At 57.0% G+C, this 19,785-nt stretch overlaps 2 protein-coding genes across 2 annotated transcripts in view; one reads left to right on the plus strand and one right to left on the minus strand.

Moving 5' to 3' along the window:
- Positions 1-19,785, minus strand: part of UFSP1 (UFM1 specific peptidase 1) — a 224,494-nt gene that overhangs the window by 9,307 nt on the left and 195,402 nt on the right. The window lies entirely within an intron of this gene.
- Positions 4,057-19,141, plus strand: TSC22D4 (TSC22 domain family member 4). Its single transcript, XM_083472755.1, has 4 exons — positions 4,057-5,462; positions 6,574-6,737; positions 16,073-16,124; positions 18,292-19,141. Exons 1-4 carry the CDS (start codon positions 4,692-4,694, stop codon positions 18,493-18,495), a joined length of 1,191 nt encoding a protein of 396 aa, XP_083328881.1. The 5' UTR covers positions 4,057-4,691; the 3' UTR covers positions 18,496-19,141.

Consider the following 19,785-nt stretch of genomic DNA (forward strand, 5'->3'; position numbering starts at 1 on the left):
CGAGGAAGACCGGGACGAGGGGAGGCTGCAGCCCGGATCCAACTCAGGCTGATGGATCAGGCCGGACCGGGCGCGGGGGTGGGGGTACCTTGAGGGCAAGGAGGATGGGAAGGGTACCGGCTTCTCTTTGCGCCGCGAATCGGAGCCAGGGCCCGCACCCATCCTTTGCCTGAGGGACGTCCGGAGCAGCTTTAGACTGACTCCAGCCTGCTCAGCATTGTCAGCGCCGGCACGGACTGGCAGCAGCAGCTCTCCAGGGCTTGGGGAGGGCGTTCCCAGCTGTACCCAGAGACGCCTTCGGAGACTGGGCATGGGTGCCTCCCCTCCAGAAGCGCGTAGCTTGCGCGAGTGATCTAGGATCCCGGGAAGCTCCTTTGTTATACTGAGTCAAAGCAGGGGTCCATCTACTGTAGTATAGTCTGCACTGACTGGCAGCAGCGGCTCCTCGGAGTTTCAGGCAGGGAACCTCTCCCAACCCTCCTTGGAGATGCCATCCAGGACTGAACCTGCGGCCTTCTGCGTGCCAAGCAGGGACTCTGAGCTATGGCCCTTCCCCAGTTGAGATCCTTGGCCCATCTAGTTTGGTATTGTCTACACTGAGCGGCAGCGGCAGCTCTCTTCGGGTTTCAGGCAGGAAAAGCCTCTCGCAGCCCATCCTGGAGATTCAACAGTCAGGGGCTGAACTTTCTGCGTGCCAAGCAGGCGCCCTGCCCTTCTCCTTGCTTCCCACAACCATCCAGACTCCTCATGGTCGAAGTGGGGCTTTCTAGAGGGCATTACCCCGGAGCGGGGCTGTCCGTCTATTCTGCTGAGGCTCTTAGCCTGGGACAAGATTTCTTTGAAGAAGGTTCGGCCTTCCCCCCAGAAATCTGTACATGCCACTCTGGTCTTGTGAACGCGCTGATACTGTATGTCTGACCTGGAAAGTCTTTGCAAAAAAGGGCGGAAAGCCGAGTCTGACCTGGATTTATAGTTGGGTGTCTGCGGATTTAACAGGGACAGGCAAAGTGTCTGAAAAAGGCGGGCGCAAATAATTGAATAGGTGGAGGAGACGACTGCCTTGCAGACCCAGAAATTCTTACCCCAGAACCTGTTTTTGAGCACCTTGCTAAACGATTCTGCTAAGCATGTACAGAGTGCCTCTCCCTCTTCGTACGTAGGGCTGCAGCTAAGACTCGCGCCTGCGCCTCCCTTTCCAGAAAGCGAGACACGGCCCCCCCCCCTAGCCGGCTTGTTCCTTGCCTGATCCTGCACCCAGGTCCACTCCGCAGCAATCAGCACTGGCCGAGGGGAGAGCGCCCCGTCCCTTCGCGAAGCGGCGCTGCTTCCACCTGCTGGCCGCTCGAGCAACTGCAGCCACGTCCGGCCCGGCCGCCCGGCAATGGCAGCGCTCTTCCGCCAGGTGGCAGCAGCGCCCTATCTCCCAGGCGCAGTCGGACCTATAGCATCGTGTCTCAGGTGGTGATGCTGGGTGGCTGATGGGAGTTGTAGTCCAAAACATCTGGAAAGCGCCGGGTTGGCTGGAGAAGGCTGCCTATTGCTCAGGAGCCCTTCCTAGGGGGGCAAATTTCTCCAGGGGGGTGCGCTCCTTACCCTACACCCCACGGTGCCCTTCGTAGTCTCAATTCCAAGATCTGGGGTGTGTCTTGGGGGTGGACGACTTTCCTCCTGCTCACTCCAGTCTCTGTGTGGGAACCTCTCATCTCCTCCCCGTCCCCCGCAGAATGGCGCTTGCCCCCCCTATCAGGTGGCAGGTCCTGTTCCCAGGGAGATAATCCCCCGTTTCCGATCCCCCCTGAGCCTTTAATCGCGTTACTTTCTCCGGGTTGTTACGGATTAGCCTCCCGGCACCTCCCAAGCTCAGCTTCCTTTGCCAGGAGTTCTGCGGGTTGGGGTGGGGGACTCTCCAGCCCCCCTCCATCCCTGAGCTAGGGGGTCCCCCGAGGTCGAGGGTCCATTCAGGTCTTGCAGAGCTGCGCTGGTCCCTCATCAAGCCTAGGCCTCCAAGTCCAAGCTGAAGGCTACCTTGCAGGGCTGGCAATGGGACCGAGGGAAGAATCGGCCCCACAGCTTCATCACCACAAAAGGCCTGCCAGGTGGCCTAGAAAGGGATCAGGGAGGGGGTGGGTTTTGTAGAGCCCCAAACAGGGAGCCCCGAGTCTATGAACCTGGTGCCCTCCAGATGCAGCAGGGCTGTTTGACGCAGTCTAAAACTCCCCAGAGCCCAGTCCTGGTGGGGGCACCTGAGGTCAGGGCCAGTCTCAAACCAGCGTTTTATTTCTCACAGAGGCAACGCAAATGTGTCTGCCCCCCCCCCAAGCCTGCAAGGGAAGGAGACAAAGGGAGGCTCCTTCAATGTGCAGTGCTCCTCTCCCACCCACAAACTTTGGGGAGGGTCTCTGGACGTGCCCCACTGCCAGCCTTGCACTTTGCAGACTTGCTGGTCCACTGGAGGTTCAAAAGCTCGGTGCGTTTGCTTCATCTCCTAGTCTTGGGGACATGATGGATGCCCTGGCGGTTTGTCCCAGCTCTCCACAGGATCTGGTTATTTGGAATGGAGGAAGAGGCACTCTGTGTATGCTCAGAGGCACAGTGAAGACCCTCTTGCTTTATTTCCATGTTCCTTTGAGCCAGAGTTCTTTTAAAAATAATAATAATAATAATCCACAGTGGTTTCTCTATGCCTTTCCCTGAGCCAGTCTCTCCATAACGCACAAGTTGTGCTGAAGGCGGAGGAACAGAGTGCTTGGGTCAACCACAGCCCTTAGGCAAGCGCAGGAAAGGCTCAGCACTGGAACACCTAGAATCAAAGAACTGTAGGGCAGGAAAAGGCCCCAAGGCCATCTAGCCCAACCCCGTGCAATGCTGGAATAACAAAGAAGATACTGCCCTGGAGCATGTGCAAAGTGCCTTTCCATCACTGATGAGACAACACGCTTCTGGGAATCAGCAGGAGGCTTCCAGGTCAAGCCCCCACCCCAGCATTTTAGAAATGAGGCACTTACTGGGAAATCTGTGCACTTACTGGCTCCAACTGTGAGAACGGCTCATTTATTTATTGCATTTCTATCTCCTCCCCACCCCCCAAAGAGCTCAAAGTGGGTCTTCCCCTTTTCCTCACCCCACAACAGCCCTGTTGAGAGGCAGTGATTGGGTCCCAAGGTCACACCTAGAGGGTTTCCTGGCCACCCAGAGGAGAATTTGAACCCTTGTCTCTTCCAGGTTCTAGCTGCTGCGCCACAATCTCTCTTGGGGAAAGGCCAGCGGAAAAGGCTTCTCTTCCATGGGGGCTCCTTTGTTTATTTCATTCATGGATTGCTCTCCATGGGGCATTCCAACACGATTGACAGTAATATCTACACGTCTATAGATCTATATAGACCTATATAGATATAAAACAGTTGCACATATAACAGTTGCACATATAACTGTTAAAAAATAAAATTGAATGTTGCCCACCCACCCACAAAAAGCGATGCTGGAGGAAGCCCAAAGCTATGAGCCATTGTCGTGACGATTCACTGGGGAGGGGTACCCCCCCCCGAAACCCCCAGCACTCTGCACATGTTCACCAGTCAGCGAGCCTAAGAGCCGCGGAGGATCAGCCCAAAGGTCTATCTAGTCCAACGCCCCGTTTCAAAGTCCGACACCCCCTTTTTCTCCCTTTCTGGGCGACGCCCGCGTGTTCAGGCCGCCTGGACAAGCCCCGTCCGTGCGCAAGGGAGAGGACCTATTGCGCATCAGCCTCGCCCGATCCAGGTGCGCCGGACTACAACCCCCATCAGCCCACAGTCAGCGCTGTCTGGGGGCGGATGGGAGTTGTAGTCCGCCGCCCCTGGAGCTGGGGAGGTCCGCCCAGGAGGGAGACCCCTCCGAAAGCTGCCAAGCGCGCCCCGCGAACCCGCCCCCTGCGCAGCCATCCATCCGAGCGCAGCGCGGGGCGCCAGCTGCCGAAAGGTTAAGGAGGAGTTGGGGGGGGAGGATCCGGTGGCGGAGGGGTTAAGGCAGCTCTTGGCCGGCCCCCAGCTATTGTGGGGCGGGGGGGGGCGTGTGCAGGCAGTCAGCTGGTTGGGAGGGGGCCGGACTTCCTGGTGCTGGGGCTTGTCAACAGGCGGAGAGGAAGGCAGGCAGGCAGGCGGGCGAGGGAGGCTGGGCAGCGCTAGGCAGACGGGGAGCCGCCGCCGCCGCCTCTGCGATCGGGGAGGGCTGCCCACCCACCCGCAAAAAGCAAGGAGCCCGGGGGGGGGGCAAACGCCGGGCAACTTTGCTCCTCCGCGCAGCAGGCTCCTGCAGAAGTGGCCCCTAACGCACCCCCGGGCCCTTGCGGGCACCCCTTGGAGACCGCCAGGATGCGCCCGCGCCTGAGCAGCGCCCTGGCCCCCTAGCCCCCCAGGAGGGAGCCGGGAGCCCCGCCAGCAACCATGGAGGATCGCCCAGCGGCTGCGAGCGCTCGTCCTTAGGCCCCGGCGGGCCACCCCACGCCCAGCCGCGCCGGATGCTGGCATGCGCCTGGCTTGGCCCCCGCGCCTTCTGCCTGCTGGTGCCCCCGAGACTCGACCCCCCTGGCGTCGCCGGTGAGTCTGGCCTGGCCATGGCCCTGGGCTGGTACTGACCCCGACGGCAGGGCTGGCTCCTTGAGCTGGAGAGGCTGCGCTGCTCCTCTGCCCTCCGCGCCCGCTTTCCTCGGGACCATGAGCGGCGGGAAGAAGAAGAGCGGCTTCCAGATCACCAGCGTCACCTCGGATTACGAGCAGCAGAAGGAGGGGGGCTCGTCCCCAGGAGGGGAGGCCAAGGGCCCCTCCAGCCCCAAAGTGTCCCGGGGCGGCGAGGAAGCCGACCCCCTCGAGGACGACGGCGGAGCCTCTGTGCCCAAGAACGGGCCCTCGGCCGTGGGCTCCCCGGGGGTGGCCCCGGCCTTCCAGGGCCCTGCCGGGGCCGCCTCCCGCTTCCGGGTGGTGAAGCTGGACCAAGGTTCGGGAGAGCCCTACAAGAGGGGCCGCTGGACTTGCCGGGACTTCTACGAGCAGGAGGCGGACTACCACCTGACGGGGCGCCTGGCGGAGTCGGGGAGGCACCCCCAGTCCCTGGACTCCCGGCTGGAGGTGGCCGGGCTCCTGGCCAGGCCCCCCAGCCCCTTCAGCCCCCAGCCCCAGCGCCGAGGGGGCTACCTGCAGTCGCAGCTGGTGCTCCCCTCGCCCGGGCACTCGGGCCACCAGGCCCGCTCGCTGGGAGGAGGCTTGCCCGTGCTCATCCGCCCCATCAGGACTCCCCCCAGCCCCGTGGCACCCCGCAGCCCCCTGGTGGCTCTGGAGACCCGCCCGCCAGCTCCGGGCGAAGGCGGCAGGGAAGCTGGCGAACCGGGCCCCTTGGCGGGCACCATCCCATCCTTGATGGTGGAGGAGCACCTGCTGCCCAAGAGCGTCGCCCAGCTCCTCCCAAGGGGGGCAGAGGAGCGGCGCAAGGTGAGAGGCGTTGCCCAGCTGTGGTGGGCTTTGCGGGTGCGGGGAGGACGAGGCTCCTGAGTTTATGTGTGCCCATACACTAGGGCCCATTGGGGACACAGTGAATTTCAGCTGAGCCTAAAGAGCATGGATTTAGGCCTGGGAAAGCCCCCAAGCTCACCTGAACCTTACAGGGTGCTTGCTCTGTGTGTATGTGTGTTTTCTTTGCCCTGCGGAACTCCTTGCTGCTTGGAATTATACATTGCATGCACCAGTTCTCCAGACGCCCTCCTTTCACCTTCCTGGCTGGCAGCACTCAAAACCTTTCAGTTCCACAAATCAGGGGTGGAGGAACGGGGGCCTGGGCAAGACTGGCACCCCACAGGGCTTCTGTGGCTCAGCAAGGATTTCATCCCAGGTCGTAGAACCTCCTCCCCACAGCACTTCGGCCACAGGTCCTCTCTGTCCTGGTTCTCCAGCCTCTGGACGTAGCTGTCTTTCCGTGACCGAGGTGCATGATGGGAGAATCTCTTGGTGGGCCCTGGGTGGCCCCATTGGTCTGTTCTGGGGGTGTGATGGGTGGGTGTGGGTGGGCAGACTTTGGCAGCTGGATCCTACCCAGCCAAGCGGGAACTTGGGGGTCCGCAAGCCAGTCCCACCTTTCCCACCCCCGTCAGAACAATGAGCCATTGATTTATTTTGTTGCGGGCTGAGCAGGAAGGAAGGAGCCGGACGCCTGGGTCCTTCGAGGGGCAGGAGGGCCTCTTCTCCCCACACCATCCTCTTCACTCCACCCCCTGCCCCTCTACCAGCCTCCTTCCTCTCTTCCTAGAAATCCCTCTCTGTTCCTTCCAGCCAGGGCACACAGGGCCTCTTGTTTTCTGCCTCATCCGCCCTGACGCTCCTTGGAATAAACCCCCAGTGACCCTCCGCAGCCGTGGGGAGGGGTGTGGGTCTCTCACCACTCTCTTAACCACCAGGCTCTTGGGGGGGGGTTGGCTTTCCCCAAGTCTGCAGGCCAGCGGAAGGCCTTCCAGCTCTGGTGCCTGCTAGAGGTGGGGTGGGTTGGGGGCAGCAGCTGTGGGTCAAGCTCACTCTCTCTCTCTCCCTCCCCTCTCTCGCTGCCTCACAGGTCTTGCCCAGAGAGTCCCGCTCGCGCCCATCCTCCCCGGCTCCCCCACTCTTCCGAGATGCCAGCCCCTGCCGCAGGACCTCTGACCCCTTTGGCGCTGGCCGCTTCAGCCTGGCGCGGTCCATGTTTGGCATGGGGGGCGCCCAGGACAGCGACGACGACAGGTGAGGCATGGGGTGGGACGCCCGGGTTTTGTCTGTGTGTGTGTGTGTGGAGGGGGGAATTCTAAAAATCACAGAACTGCAGAGTTGGGCCCTAGAGTCATCTAGTCCACCCCCCAAGTGATGCAGGAATCGCATCTAAGGCAAATTATTATTAATATTAATTTATTGCCTTCACTCTAAGGTCCCAGGGTGGGTTACACCATCAGAACACTGTGGTTTTTTATTTCAAAAGTGGAACGACTTTAAAGGCCGAATGGCCAGTCTGGGAGGTATTGGGGGGGCATTGTGCAAATAACAGCCCCTCTTCTCACCCCCCCTTGTCTTTCTCTGAAAGCCCAAGTAGTTATTGGATGTGTGTTGACATGTGGGGGTGAAGGGGGTGCTGGCAGGTTCATAGGAAAGGTAATTCCTCCCCCCCCCCAAGAACTCAAAGGGAGGCTAAGCAAGGAGTAGTTCCACCAATGGATAATGGCCTAATTTCTTAATTTCCGAGAGGGTAGAGACTGAGGGGCCAAAGGCCTTTTCCCCTCCAGGGTGGGGGAGGGAGGGGGCTGCACTCCGCACATGCTCAGAGGCACCACAGCCTATGTGACCGGGCTGAGCCTTGGCAAAGCTTGCCTGGGTTCCTTGGTCATAGCTGTCTTGGCGGGGGTGGGGGGGGCGGGGAGAAAGTGTTCAGACTTGGGCAAGAGGAAGGAAATGGGGGGCGGTTAGGACTCCACGCTCTCCCTCCTCCCTCCAGCAGCCTCCCGCTGAGAGCGGAACAATTTGTACGAAGCAGCCACATCTGTATCTGGTTGCGTCGTCGCAATATTCATTTGCTGCTCCGGCGACAGGCCGCCCGCGGTGGCTTCGGGACAGGCGTCTCGGAGGGAGGGGAAGCTGCGGTGCGCCCTGCAGCGGAAATTCAGCGTCGGCTCAAAGGGGTGTTTCCAGGGCGCTGAGGACTAGGAGCATGCTTTGAAACGTGGGGAAGGGAAACCTTGAAAGCTGAGGTTTTTAAGCAGAGGTCAGGTGGCCACCTGCCAGTCATTTTTGGGCTCCGATTCCTGCATTGCATGGGGCAGGTCTGGGCGACCGCCGGCGTCCCTTCATTTTACGAAAAAGGGAAGCTTGCGACTTTTTCCTTTTAGTGGGCGGGTTCCAGGCCTTCTGCTCTCCCAGGCAGGTGAGATTCTCCACACTTCCCTGCCGCTGGGCTATTTCCGTCTCGGCCCTGGGAGCTTGCCAGCCCCTGCAGTGGGCACGGACAGATCTATTTCAAGTGTGACCCTCCATGACCCTCTGCCAGCTCTGCCCAGTTCCGCTCTGCTGCCAAACGCCGTCTCCTCTCCAAGCCGGGGTGGGGGGAACACCTTCTCTGCCCTCGTTGCCCCCCAACCGCATCATTCGGCCAGCTGCCCTCTCATTGCCATGGCTGGGGGGCCCGTGCTTTCTGGCTCATGCTGGCAACCCAGAACCACGTGCCACGGCTGTCCCTCTTTCTGCGCACATCCAAGCATGCATGGCATTTTTATTTATTTTTTAAAATGTAGCAGGTGGGTTTGCAGCCGCAGCAGGCAGTCCAGGGACCAGAAGCAGGCCTTGGAGGGCAGGGCGGGCAGAAAATGCTGCACATTTCCTCCTCCCTCCCTCCCAGAAGGGAGGAGATGTCTCCAAATGGGGATGAGAGCATTGGCCCGGAAGAAATAGCAGCCGTGCACTGATGCATTGATCCCACATGGGGAGCCAAGGGTTGTCGCATGTGGGTGGGGGGCAAAAGCAAAGCAACGAGCCCTTACAACCAGGGGCGGGGGGGGGCAAGTCAGGCCGAAGTCTCCTCCTGAGCACGACTCCCAAGCCCTCTGTTCCCTGGCACACTCCAGCTCCCACACAGGCACATAAGAAAAGCATAGCAGGATCAGGCCAATAGCCCACCTCGCCCAGCGTCCTGTTCCCACAGCGGCCGACCAGATGCCCCTAAAGAAAACCCGCAAGTGGAATTTGAGCACCAGAGCCACCTTCTTGTGGCTCCCAATTCAGAAGCATGGCTTTTCCCGACTGTGGAAGCTGAGCATAACCACCCTGGCTGGCTGGCTGGCTAGCTAGCTAGCCTGTGTGCGCGTTGTGTGTGTGTGTATTTTCAAGGTACATTTAATAATAATAATAATAATAATAATAATAATAATAATAATAATAATAATAATAAATAATTTTTATTTATACCCCGCCCTCCCCAGCCAGGGCAGCTAACACCAAATATAAAAACAATTGATTAGAATACAGCTTAAAAAAACAAAATTAAAATACAACAATTAAAACTTAAAAACTTTTTTGGGGGTAGATTTAAAAACCCTCTTTCCCACAAAGGACGCCAGGGCAGATTCTTCCCACACCGCCCTCTGTTTATCTCCACAGTAACCCTCCAAGGCGAGTTAGGCCACATTTGCTCCAAATATTTAAAGTGCTATGATGCCCCCTTCCCCCCTCCCCACAAAACGGATTCTGGGATTTGTTAAGGGTGCTGAGACCTTCCCCAGGGTGGTTTAAAAGTCCGTGGTGCTTTAAAGATATGAACCAGACAGACAGGACAGACCGACCCAGGAGGCTGTGTCTGTGGGGGGATTTGAATCTGGGCCCCTGCCACTTTCAGCCACACAGACCCATCTGCAGCCTCCTCCCTGCTCCCTGCTCCTGCAAGCAGGCTGGTGGTTCAGGTCCCACACGGGCAAAACCCTGAATACAGGCACATGCTTATTTTCACACTGACGGCCTGTGGCTTCCCCACCACCACAGCATCTCCAGCGGAGGGGAGAGGTGTTTGCATTTTAACACCTTGCAACCCGAGCCTGGAAGCAAGCGCAGATTGCCCTGGATGGTGCCCGCACTTCTCTCCCTCCCAGCGGTGGGACCGGGAGAGGCCGGGCCAAAGCCACAGCGAGGAGGAGAAGCAGGCTGGTTTCAGCCAGCACCCACCACATTCCTCCCCGGATTTGGCTCTGCTATTCTTAGCCCTGTTTATGCCCTGACTACCTTGGAGGGGCGCGGGAGGACTCCGTGGAGAGGGGGTGCTGGAGGGCAGCCAGAGGGTGGAGTTAGGGGCAGCGTGGCATTCAGAGCGGGGTGCCCCCTTCCGCAGGACAGCCCTGAAAACGTGGGGGAAGTTGGCACAGTTGCTACAACCCAGCAGGAGAGGAAGAGACAGGAATAAGGAATAAATCCTTTTGAGGTGTTGGGAGAAGGAGGAGGGTCCATAGAGCTGGTGAGGAGGAGGAGGAGGAGGAGGAGGAGGAGGCCTGGGCTGAGGCGCATGTGAGGCGTGCAGGAAGGAGCGGGTGCAATTCAGAGCAGGCCCCTGTTCCTTCCTGCCCAGCTGGTGTGAATGTGCCCCTGGGCAAGGAGGATCCTTCTCCCTGTCACTTCCGAAACCTGCAAGACGGGTTCTTGTGCTCACACAGGTTCATGCCCCGCTGACCCCCACCCCACCCCAAACGGTGCCCAGGTCTGGGGTTAACCCATGGGTTGCTGGGCACCCCCTCTCTCCATTTTTGCCAGGGGTTCGCCAAACTCAACGCCCTCGGGATATCTAGGGCTGCAACTTTCCTCAGCCGCCAGCCAGCTGGAGGGCGGCAGGTTGGCAACGCACCCGGTAGGCGCTGCCTCCGCCAGGCTTTGGCAGAGAGCAATGGCTGCCGGGTGATTTAGGGGAGAATCAAACCCCACCCAAGCTTTGGACTTCAACAGAGATCTTGGGCTGCAATCCCAACATGGTTAGCGGGGCAGGTTTTTCGGGGAAGGAGGCCTTCCTCAAGTTAGACTCAGCAGGGGTCAGCAACCTTTTTCAGCCGTGGGCCGGTCCACCGTCCCTCAGACCATGTGGGGGGCCGGGCTATATTTTGAAAAAAAATAATGAACGAATTCCTATGCCCCAGAAATAACCCAGAGATGCATTTTAAATAAAAGGGCACCTTCTACTCATGTAAAAACACGCTGATTCCCGGACCGTCCGCAGGCCGGATTTAGAAGGCGATTGGGCCAGATCCGGCCCCCGGGACTTAGGTTGCCTACCCCTGAGCCAGAGGGTCCATGAAAAGAGGGCAGACCCCACAGCTCAAGAGCGGGCACCCACCCTGCAGAGGAAAGAAGCACCATTTGCAACAGAACCACAGACTAGCAAAGTTGGAAGGTACCCTAAGGGGACATCCAGCCCAACCCCTGGCAATGCAGGAATCGCAGCGAAAGGAGTCCTGAAAGATGAGCATCCAACCTCTGCTTAAAAACCGCCAAGGAAGGTGCGTCCGCCACCCCCTGAGGGAGTCCGTTCTGCTCTTTCTAACAGCTTCCGGTCTGCCTCATCCCCAAGACCCGGGGCAGTCACAGTGGAACACCCAACTTCCTCCCCACTCCCCTGTAATTTAATTCAGACTCTGTACATGTTTATTCCTGTTTTAAAGCTTAACCGAGCTAGAACATTTTTTTGGGGGGGGTGTTAATTAGATTTGGGCAAATCTCCAAAGCAAAGGGAGCGGCAGAGTTTGGGGGGCAGGCAGTGCCCTCTCTGCCTGCTCCACCCCAAACCCCACTTGCACACCGACACCCGGGGGCTGCAGCTGGCTACCTCCTTGCCCCCGCGAGGGTGGCGTGGGTGGGAAAGCACTGCAGGCCTGCCTTTGGACTCCCACGATCGGCCGTTGGGAGGGGAGGGAAGGAGTTAGGAGGGAGGCCAAGGTCACCCTGCCCTTGCCTCACGAGGGAGGGTCATAGAATCCTAGAGTTGGAAGAGACCACAAGAGCCATTGAGTCCAACCCCCTGCCAAGCAGGAAACACCATCAGAGCACTCCTGACATGTGGTTGTCAAGCCTCTGCTTAAAGACCTCCAAAGGAGGAGACTCCACCACACTCCTTGGCAGCAAATTCCACTGTCAAACAGCTCTTACTGTCAGGAAGTTCTTCCTAATGTTTAGGTGGAATCTTCTTTCTTGTAGTTTGGATCCATTGCTCCGTGTCCGCTTCTCTGGAGCAGCAGAAAACAACCTTTCTCCCTCCTCTATGTGACATCCTTTTATATATTTGGACATGGCTATCATATCACCCCTTAACCTCCTCTTCTCCAGGCTAAACATGCCCAGCTCCCTTAGCCGTTCCTCATAAGGCATCGTTTCCAGGCCTTTGACCATTTTGGTTGCCCTCCTCTGGACACGTTCCAGTTTGTCAGTGTCCTTCTTGAACTGTGGTGCCCAGAACTGGGCACAGTACTCCAGGTGAGGTCTGACCAGAGCAGAATACAGTGGCACTATTACTTCCCTTGATCTAGATGCTATACTCCTATTGATGCAGCCCAGAATTGCATTGGCTTTTTTAGCTGCCGCGTCACACTGTTGGCTCATGTCAAGTTTGTGGTCAACCAAGACTCCTAGATCCTTTTCACATGTACTGCTCTCAAGCCAGGTGTCACCCATCTTGTATTTGTGCCTCTCAAATCAGTAGGCTTCCTCTTCGAACAGGCTTTGGGAAGGGGAACCCAGGTCTCTGCGTCTGACGTTTGGTCTTAGAATCCAAGAGCTGTAGCGTTGGAAGGGACACCGCAGGGTTATCTAGTCCAGCCCCACCAAAAAGCAGGAATTGCAGCTAAAGAATTTGAACTGATTTTGTAATGAAATGATTTTAGAATGTTGTATCATTTTACTGTTGTTAGCCGCTCTGAGCCCAGCTTCGGCTGGGGAGGGCGGAATATAAATAATTTATTATTATTATTATTATTATTATTATTATTATTATTATTATTATTATTATTATTATTAGAATCCCTGGCAGGTGGCCGTGCGGCCTCTGCTTTACAAACCTCCAATGAAAGAGAGTCCATTGCCTCCTGAGGTCATAGAATTAGAAGGGACCCCCCCCCCACTGCAATCTAGTCCAACCTCTCTGCAACGCAGGATTTCCCAGCACAAAGCCACCGCCGCAAGTGCCCTATGGACAATCCTGGGTCCCATTTTTTCTCTCCCCTTCACTGCAAGTAGCCCCGAAGTCCCTATGCACACATGTATGTGTGTGTCTGCACACACACACACACACACACACCTTCCTTCTTTCCTCCCCCCCCCCCCAAGGCTGGGCTGGACTCCGGAGCTCCCCCCGCCCCCCCGCTGAGGAGCGCCTGGTGCTACGTTATGTAATGCCTTTGGGCTCTGGTCCCAGTTTCCATGGCGACGTCCCCACACCCCCTGGCATTCCCCCCCCCCGGACCGGATTGGCATAAACAGAGGGTGGCAGGTTTATAAAGGCCCCTTTGTGAGTCCGCCCTCCCCGCTGCATCACAGCCAAGAACAAGGCAAGGGTGAAGGGAAGGTGGACTTTTTTTGGTGGGGGGGTGGGCAAAGCAAACAGCATTGATCTTGCTGTTCCCCTTCCAGGGTGGGTGGGGGGCCATCTGATTTGAGGGTGCTCCTCAGGGCACAAGTCCTCTGTGTGTGTGTGTTTGTGGAAAGGGGGGAGAGTGGAGAATGGTGCAGCTGATGTCCCTGGCTGTCATTGATGGGGCGTGGGGCGTGGGGAGGAGAAAGAAAGGAATAAACACACACACACACACAGAGCCACATGGCCTTGGCCAATGGGAGTGAATGAGAGGGGGCCCGAGCGCCAGGCACAGAGATGGCTATTTATGCCCGGCCAGGGAGCACCGCTGGGCATCGCTGCCCAGGGAGCCCGTCCCAGCGGTTCAGCGCCTCCCGCCACCCAGCCCCCTCACTCCGCCCAGGACTCCTGGGTTCCTGCCGCAGCGCTTCTAGGCAGAAGACCACCGCCAGCTCCTGCAGGATCTGGGAGCGGAAGAGGACCTTAGCAAGGAGGGATCTGGGCCAGGGGTCAAAGGGCGCCTGAGGACTCTGGCGGCCCAGAAGCGCAGGACCTTCCTCGACCGCCAGCACCTGGAAGACCTGAGGAGGGAGCCGTTATGGCGCTGGACTCCCTGGGGGTGTCTGTCAAGTCCAGGGTGAGCGCCTTCGAGGTGCAGCAGGAGCCCCAGGGCTGCGGCTGCTGCATGCTCCCCGATTCGAGGGACCCCCGGCGCCCCCGGCAGCGGGGCTGCACCTCCCCGGCCCACTCCAGGGACTTGTCCCCTGCGAAGCCGAGACAGACCCCCAAGGGACGCAGGAAGCTGAACGGACGGAAGAAAGAGGTGGACAAGACCCTCGTCTCCCTCCTGCTTGTCCTGCACAGGTAGTAGAGGGGGGGAGTTTGAGGCAAGCATGGGGGGTGTTTGGGGGGGGCGTTGATGGTTGGGCAGGGGTACTGAGGCTAAGGAGGGAGTGTGGGGTCAAGGGCATCAGAGGACAACTGTGGGTGGGCCAGGGAGAACCTCAAAACCCTGTTCCGCCACAAACCTGTTTACTGCATAGCCTTGGAGTAATCTCTCTCCCTGGCCTACCTTGCAGGGTTCCTGGGAGGATAGAGGAGGGATGGGGGAGCTCTCAGGAGGAAGGGTCTGAGTGAAAAATGCAGACGAGCTTGTTGTGTGTGCCAGGAGGAGGCCGAGTGTTTGATTAGCAACAGGTATGGGGAACCTGGGAATCTCCCGCCATTGTTGGACTGCCAGTTCCCAGCTGCCCGATAGCCAGGGATCCTGGTGGTAGAGCTCCATGTTAGTCACCTCTGGAGTAGGGGAAAGGCAAGGGAGCTCCCTGGAGCCCTTGACTGGCCACGGGTGCAAATGGAGCCCTGTGTTGATTGGGAGCTTGGTCTAGTCCTGCCAGGAAACCCTGGGCTGACGTTTCAGGAGATCAAAGCGGCCCAAGCTGGAAGCATCAAGGCAAGGGTTTCTCTGCAGAGAAAAGCAACTGCTTTTAAGTATCTTTAATTGTATTAGGTTTTTTTGGAAAGTTTAAATCTGTTTTTGCTTTTTTATTATTAAGGAAAGGTGCATCTGTTTTGCTGCCCTGGGCTCCTTGGGGAAGATGGGCAACCCCTCAATCAGAAAAACAACCCCCAAACCCACCCGGGTGTGCACAGAATTAGGGTGCTTATTTTGCAGCGTGTCACGACTAAACTGGTGGGGCTCAAATGGGTCTGGAGACACACAGCCTCCCAAGACAGAAGCCTTTCCCTGCTAGCCCTCCTCCACCCGCCCCCCAGGTGCAGTTGTCCTCACTGGCAGGTGAAAGGTGCGCTGGTCTCGCTTCAAGTCTTGTTCTCGTTACCACTTAATTCTTACAAGCATTACAAAGGCATGCATTTGGGGGTAAAGAATTAGGTGGTGTTGTCTGGGGATGGCGCCTAGCAAGGTCTTGTTTAAGAGATATTTGTGGCTGTGCGACGATACCATTCAAGCTCATTGGAAGTGCAATCCCCCACCCAGCAAGAATTTTGGACACTGTAAGGTTATCCCCCCCCCCCAGTTGCGATTCCTGCATTGTGGGGGTTGGACTAGACAACGCTTTTGGCGCCTTCCAATTCTGTAGTTCTAGGACTCCACGATTCCAGTGCCCAGAATACTTTGAGGGGGGAAAGTGTTTTAGAAGTATAGTGTGTATGCCGTCCCTGTGTTGCAAAGGAGGGAGGCGAACTCAAAGGGAGCTGAGCGTGTGATGCAGCAGCAAAAATAGCTAACACAATTCCACCGGAGTCTGGTGTCCAGATCGAGGGGTCAGAGTCCTGTGTCCAGTTCTGGACGCCACAATTTAAGAGGGATATTGACAAGCTGGAAGGTGTGCAGAGGATAAAACCAAGATGACCAAGCGTCTGGAAACCAGCCCTTGCGAGGAATGGTTGAGGGAGTTGGGTATGTTTAGCCTGGGGGGGAAGAGACTGAGAGGGAACGTGAGGACCAAATATTTAAAGGGCTCCCACACGGAAGAGGGGGCAAGCTTGCTTTCTGCTGCCCCAGAGCGAAAGACCCGAACCAATTGATTGAAGCTGCAAGAAAGGGGATTCCCAAGAAACATTAGGAAGAATTTTCTAGTGTGGTCTTCAGCTGTACCTCGGGTTAAGAACTTAATTCGTTCCGAAGGTCTGTACTTAACCTGAAACTGTTCTTAACCTGAAGCACCACTTTAGCTAATGGGGCCTCCTGCTGCTGCCACACCGCCGAAGCCTGATTTCTGTTCTTATCCTGAAGCACTATTTCTGGCTTAGTGCAGTGTGTAACCTGAAGCGTATGTAACCTGACGCATATGTAATCCGAGGTACCACTGTAGTTCCAGCCTTGCAGGGGGTTGGACTAGATGACCCTAGGGGCATATCTTGCAACTCAATAATTATACAAGTAGGAAAGTCTTGTGAGAACAGAAGTGGTGGGGGGGGTGTGTGTGTGTGTTGTCTGTCTTGCCTCTTGATCCACCTGTCTGTCTCTTCCTCACAGCGGAACCAACAGCAGCATGATCGCCATAGACAACAAGATTGAACAAGCCATGGTGAGTCCAAGGGGTGGGGGAAATGTGGCAAGCCCCCTCCTGGCTGGGGCTGTGGCCCTGCTGAGCTCTGTCCAGACTCTGAAGCCCTCTGCACATGGGCAGGAAAGGGTCATAGTGGGTGAACAGATGAGCATCCCTCTCGAAAAAGAAATAAAGCAAGGGTCCAGCCAGACTGGCCCACAAAATATGCATTTTAGGCAATCTATTTGTTCATACCTGAGCGGCTTACGTTCAGATGTGACTTTAACCCTGGGTTTCCCCATCCCTTCTCCCCGTTTTGTGCTATCTGCCGCTTCTGTAGAAGCTGCTCCTCATCAAAGCTGCCCATGTAAAAAAATAAAAAGTAACGGACAGTGGTACCCACGGAAAACTGGTGGGAGTGCTTTTAAAGCGGAGCAGGCGTCACCTTCGGATTTTCTGAGGGCAGGAAAACTCCAGGTTTAGCAGGGGGTGTGTGTTTGGGACAGCAGCTGCATCGATAAGGTGGGAATTAAAGCGTATGGTTAAGCTATGGAACTCCCTGCCACAGGATGCAGTTATCGGCTCCAATCTGGATGGCTACAAAGAGGATGGGATAAATCCATGGGGGAGGAGAGGGCTATTGATGGCTATGAGCCAGGATGGCTTCGCCCTGCTTCTTCAGCTGGAGGCAGCGATGGTTCTGAATACCAAGGGATGGAAGCCACAGGAGGTTTGCTTGAATCCTGTTTTGGGGCTCCCCATTTGGACACCTGGCAGGCCACTGAGAACAGGATGCCGGACCAGGTGGGCTATTGGTGTGATGCAGCAGGCGCCTCTTATCTTCTTAACAGCCTCTGAGTACTCCTCTGCAAGGGGAGGGTTGTCGTGAGGGCAATCCATGGGTCTTTACATGCTGGAGGGTCCCTGCTTCAATCCTCAGCAGCTCCAAGAAGGGCTGAAATCCTGGAGGGCAAGTGTTGCTGAGCTAGCTGGACCAGACAGTCTGGTCTGGGAGGAGGAGGCTGGAAAATCAGAATTGAGAATCAGTTGTAGGCACAGGGTTTCTGTGGTTGTGTGTGTCGGCTGCGACTCCTTTGTTGCAGGAGTTTTGGCCTGTAGCAGGCATGTCGATCGCGATCTACTGGTCAGTCGCGGGTGCTTTCCAGGTCGATCTTTGGTTGGATTGAAAAACGAACTCAAAAATCGCAGGCTCTCGGGAGTTGGACGTGCCTGGCCTATATGATCTTTAGGGGGGCCCTTCCAACTCTACAATTCTATGACCTCAGAAGGCAGTGGACTCTCTTTCATTGGAGGTTTAAAAGCAGAGGTGGGCAGGGGGCATCATTCAGGGATTAAAGGTAAAGGGACCCCTGACCATTAGGTCCAGTCATGACCAACTCTGGGGTTGTGGCGCTCATCTCACTTTATTGGCTGAGGGAGCCGGCGTAGAGCTTCCGGGTCATGTGGCCAGCAGGACTAAGCCGCTTCTGGCGAACCAGAGCAGCGCACGGAAACGCCATTTACCTTCCCGCCGGAGCGGTACCTATTTATCTACTTGCACTGGTGTGCTTTTGAGCTGCTAGGTTGGCAGGAGCAGGGACCGAGCAACGGGAGCTCACCCCATCGCAGGGATTCAAATCACCGACCTTCTGATTGGCAAGTCCTAGGCTCTGTGGTTTAACCCACAGCGCCACCCGCGTCCCCTTTCAGGGATTAATAGGCTGCCATACAGCGGAACTGTTGGTTACCGAAGCTGGGGAGGATTTTACAAAAGACGCTGGGGAGATAAACGGCCTCTTTCAGAGCCTGCGGGAGGGAGTTCCACAGTTGATGTGCTGCATGAACCACCGTATTTTTTGCTCTATAAGACGCACCACAGCACAAGACGCACCTAGTTTTTGGAGGAGGAAAACAAGAAAAAAAATATATTCTGAATCTCAGAATCCAGAAGAGCAAGAGGGATCGCTGCGCAGTGAAAGCAGCAATCCCTCTTGCTGTTCTGGCTTCTGGGATAGCTGCGCAGCCTGCATTCACTCCATAAGACGCACACACATTTCACCTTACTTTTTATGAGGGACAAAGTGAGTCTTATAGAGCGAAAAATATGGTACTTTACATACGCTACGATCCTGTGCGTGGAGGCTTCCCACATGCCTGACGGTGTCCCTGGCCTCTCTCTCTCTGTGTGCGCCCCACTCCTCTCTAGGACCTGGTGAAAAGCCACCTGATGTTTGCCGTGCGGGAGGAGGTGGAGATCCTGCGGGAGCAGATCAAGGAGCTGTCGGACCGCAACGCCATGCTGGAGCAGGAGAACGCCCTCCTGCGCTCCCTGGCCAGCGCAGAGCAGCTCAGCCGCTTCCAGGCCCAGCTCCACGCCAACGCCAAGCCTCCTTCCGGCGGTGCCGCGTGACCCTGGGCCGGCAGCAGGAGGGGGCTGGACTTGGACACTGAGGGGTGTGTGTGTGTTTGCGTGTTTTGGGGAGGGGGCACTCACTAATGGATTTCCCGCAGATGTGAAACGTGGGTGGGGGGCACTAGCATTGCTGGAAGGGGTGTGTGTGTGTGTGTGTGTGTGTGTGGAGCCAGCCTTTTGGGGTGCGAGGTTGGGGGGGGGGAGAAAGGGGGCCTACTAACACAGCATGTGCCTTTTCGGGGGTGGAATCAGGACTTGGTTTTACCCCCCCAGCTCTGGGAGTGGGGGGACCTTTTTTTTTTTGCGCAAAGACACGATTTACCGGCTGCGGAGGGGGACTGCCAGGTTGGTGGGCTGGGGTGGGGGCTTTTGGGGAGGGAAGCCGCTCACCGACTTGGGAGTGATTCCCGCCTGCCCCTTATGGGCCTGACTTAACACCCCTTGGCCAAATCTCATTGGGACAGCTCTGCAGTTGCCCCATTGAAATGGGGAACGGGATGGGGTGTGGGGCTGGAGACACGATTGGGGGCGAGGGGTGCAGGCCAGGTTGGGTGCGGGGGGCGGGTGGAGCTGGCAATAAATTTTCTATTAAGGACACTTTTGCAGTATTTCAGGTTATTAAAGTACAAGACTGCTAATGTCACTCTGTGTGGCGTGTGGATCTCTGGGCTCAAGGGGGCATGGGCTGGGGGTTCAGTTCAGAGGGGAAACGCTTTGTCGGTGTATGATGCAAATGTCGAAAGCAGCTGCAAGAAGGGCGGTAGAGGCATCACAGGACATTTACAGAATCACAGTGAAATTGGAAAAGGGACCCCCCCCTCCCAAGGGTCATTAGTCCAGCCCCCTGCAATGTAGGAAGCGCGGCTAAAGAAGCCCTGGCAGATGGCCGTCCGACCTCTGCTTAGAAACCGCCAGTGCACTCCTCCCACCACCTGGCAAACACACACACACACACACACACACACACACACACACACGCAGAGGCCACATCCCCTGCCTGCCCCACCAGGCCTCTGCAGTCCATCCCACAGTAACCCACATCCCCAAGATTGCACCATGAGGTAAAGAAGCTTGCTGACCTTGGCAGCCTCCGAGTGGCTCTGGTAAGCGAGTCAAGCTGTACATAAAATCCAGGGAGGAATCCCCTTCCTGCCCCCACCTCTAACTCAAAGGAATTTCCTCCTACACCCAAAAAACCCCCACACAAGCACAAACTGTCCCCTGAGCATAAGGAGCCTTACTTGCCCTCTGGGCACCAAGCGTCCCCCTTCCCCTTTGAAGGAAGCA

This window comes from Podarcis liolepis (assembly GCF_965112155.1).
Source record: "Podarcis liolepis genome assembly, chromosome: 13".
Classification (NCBI taxonomy): domain Eukaryota; kingdom Metazoa; phylum Chordata; class Lepidosauria; order Squamata; family Lacertidae; genus Podarcis; species Podarcis liolepis.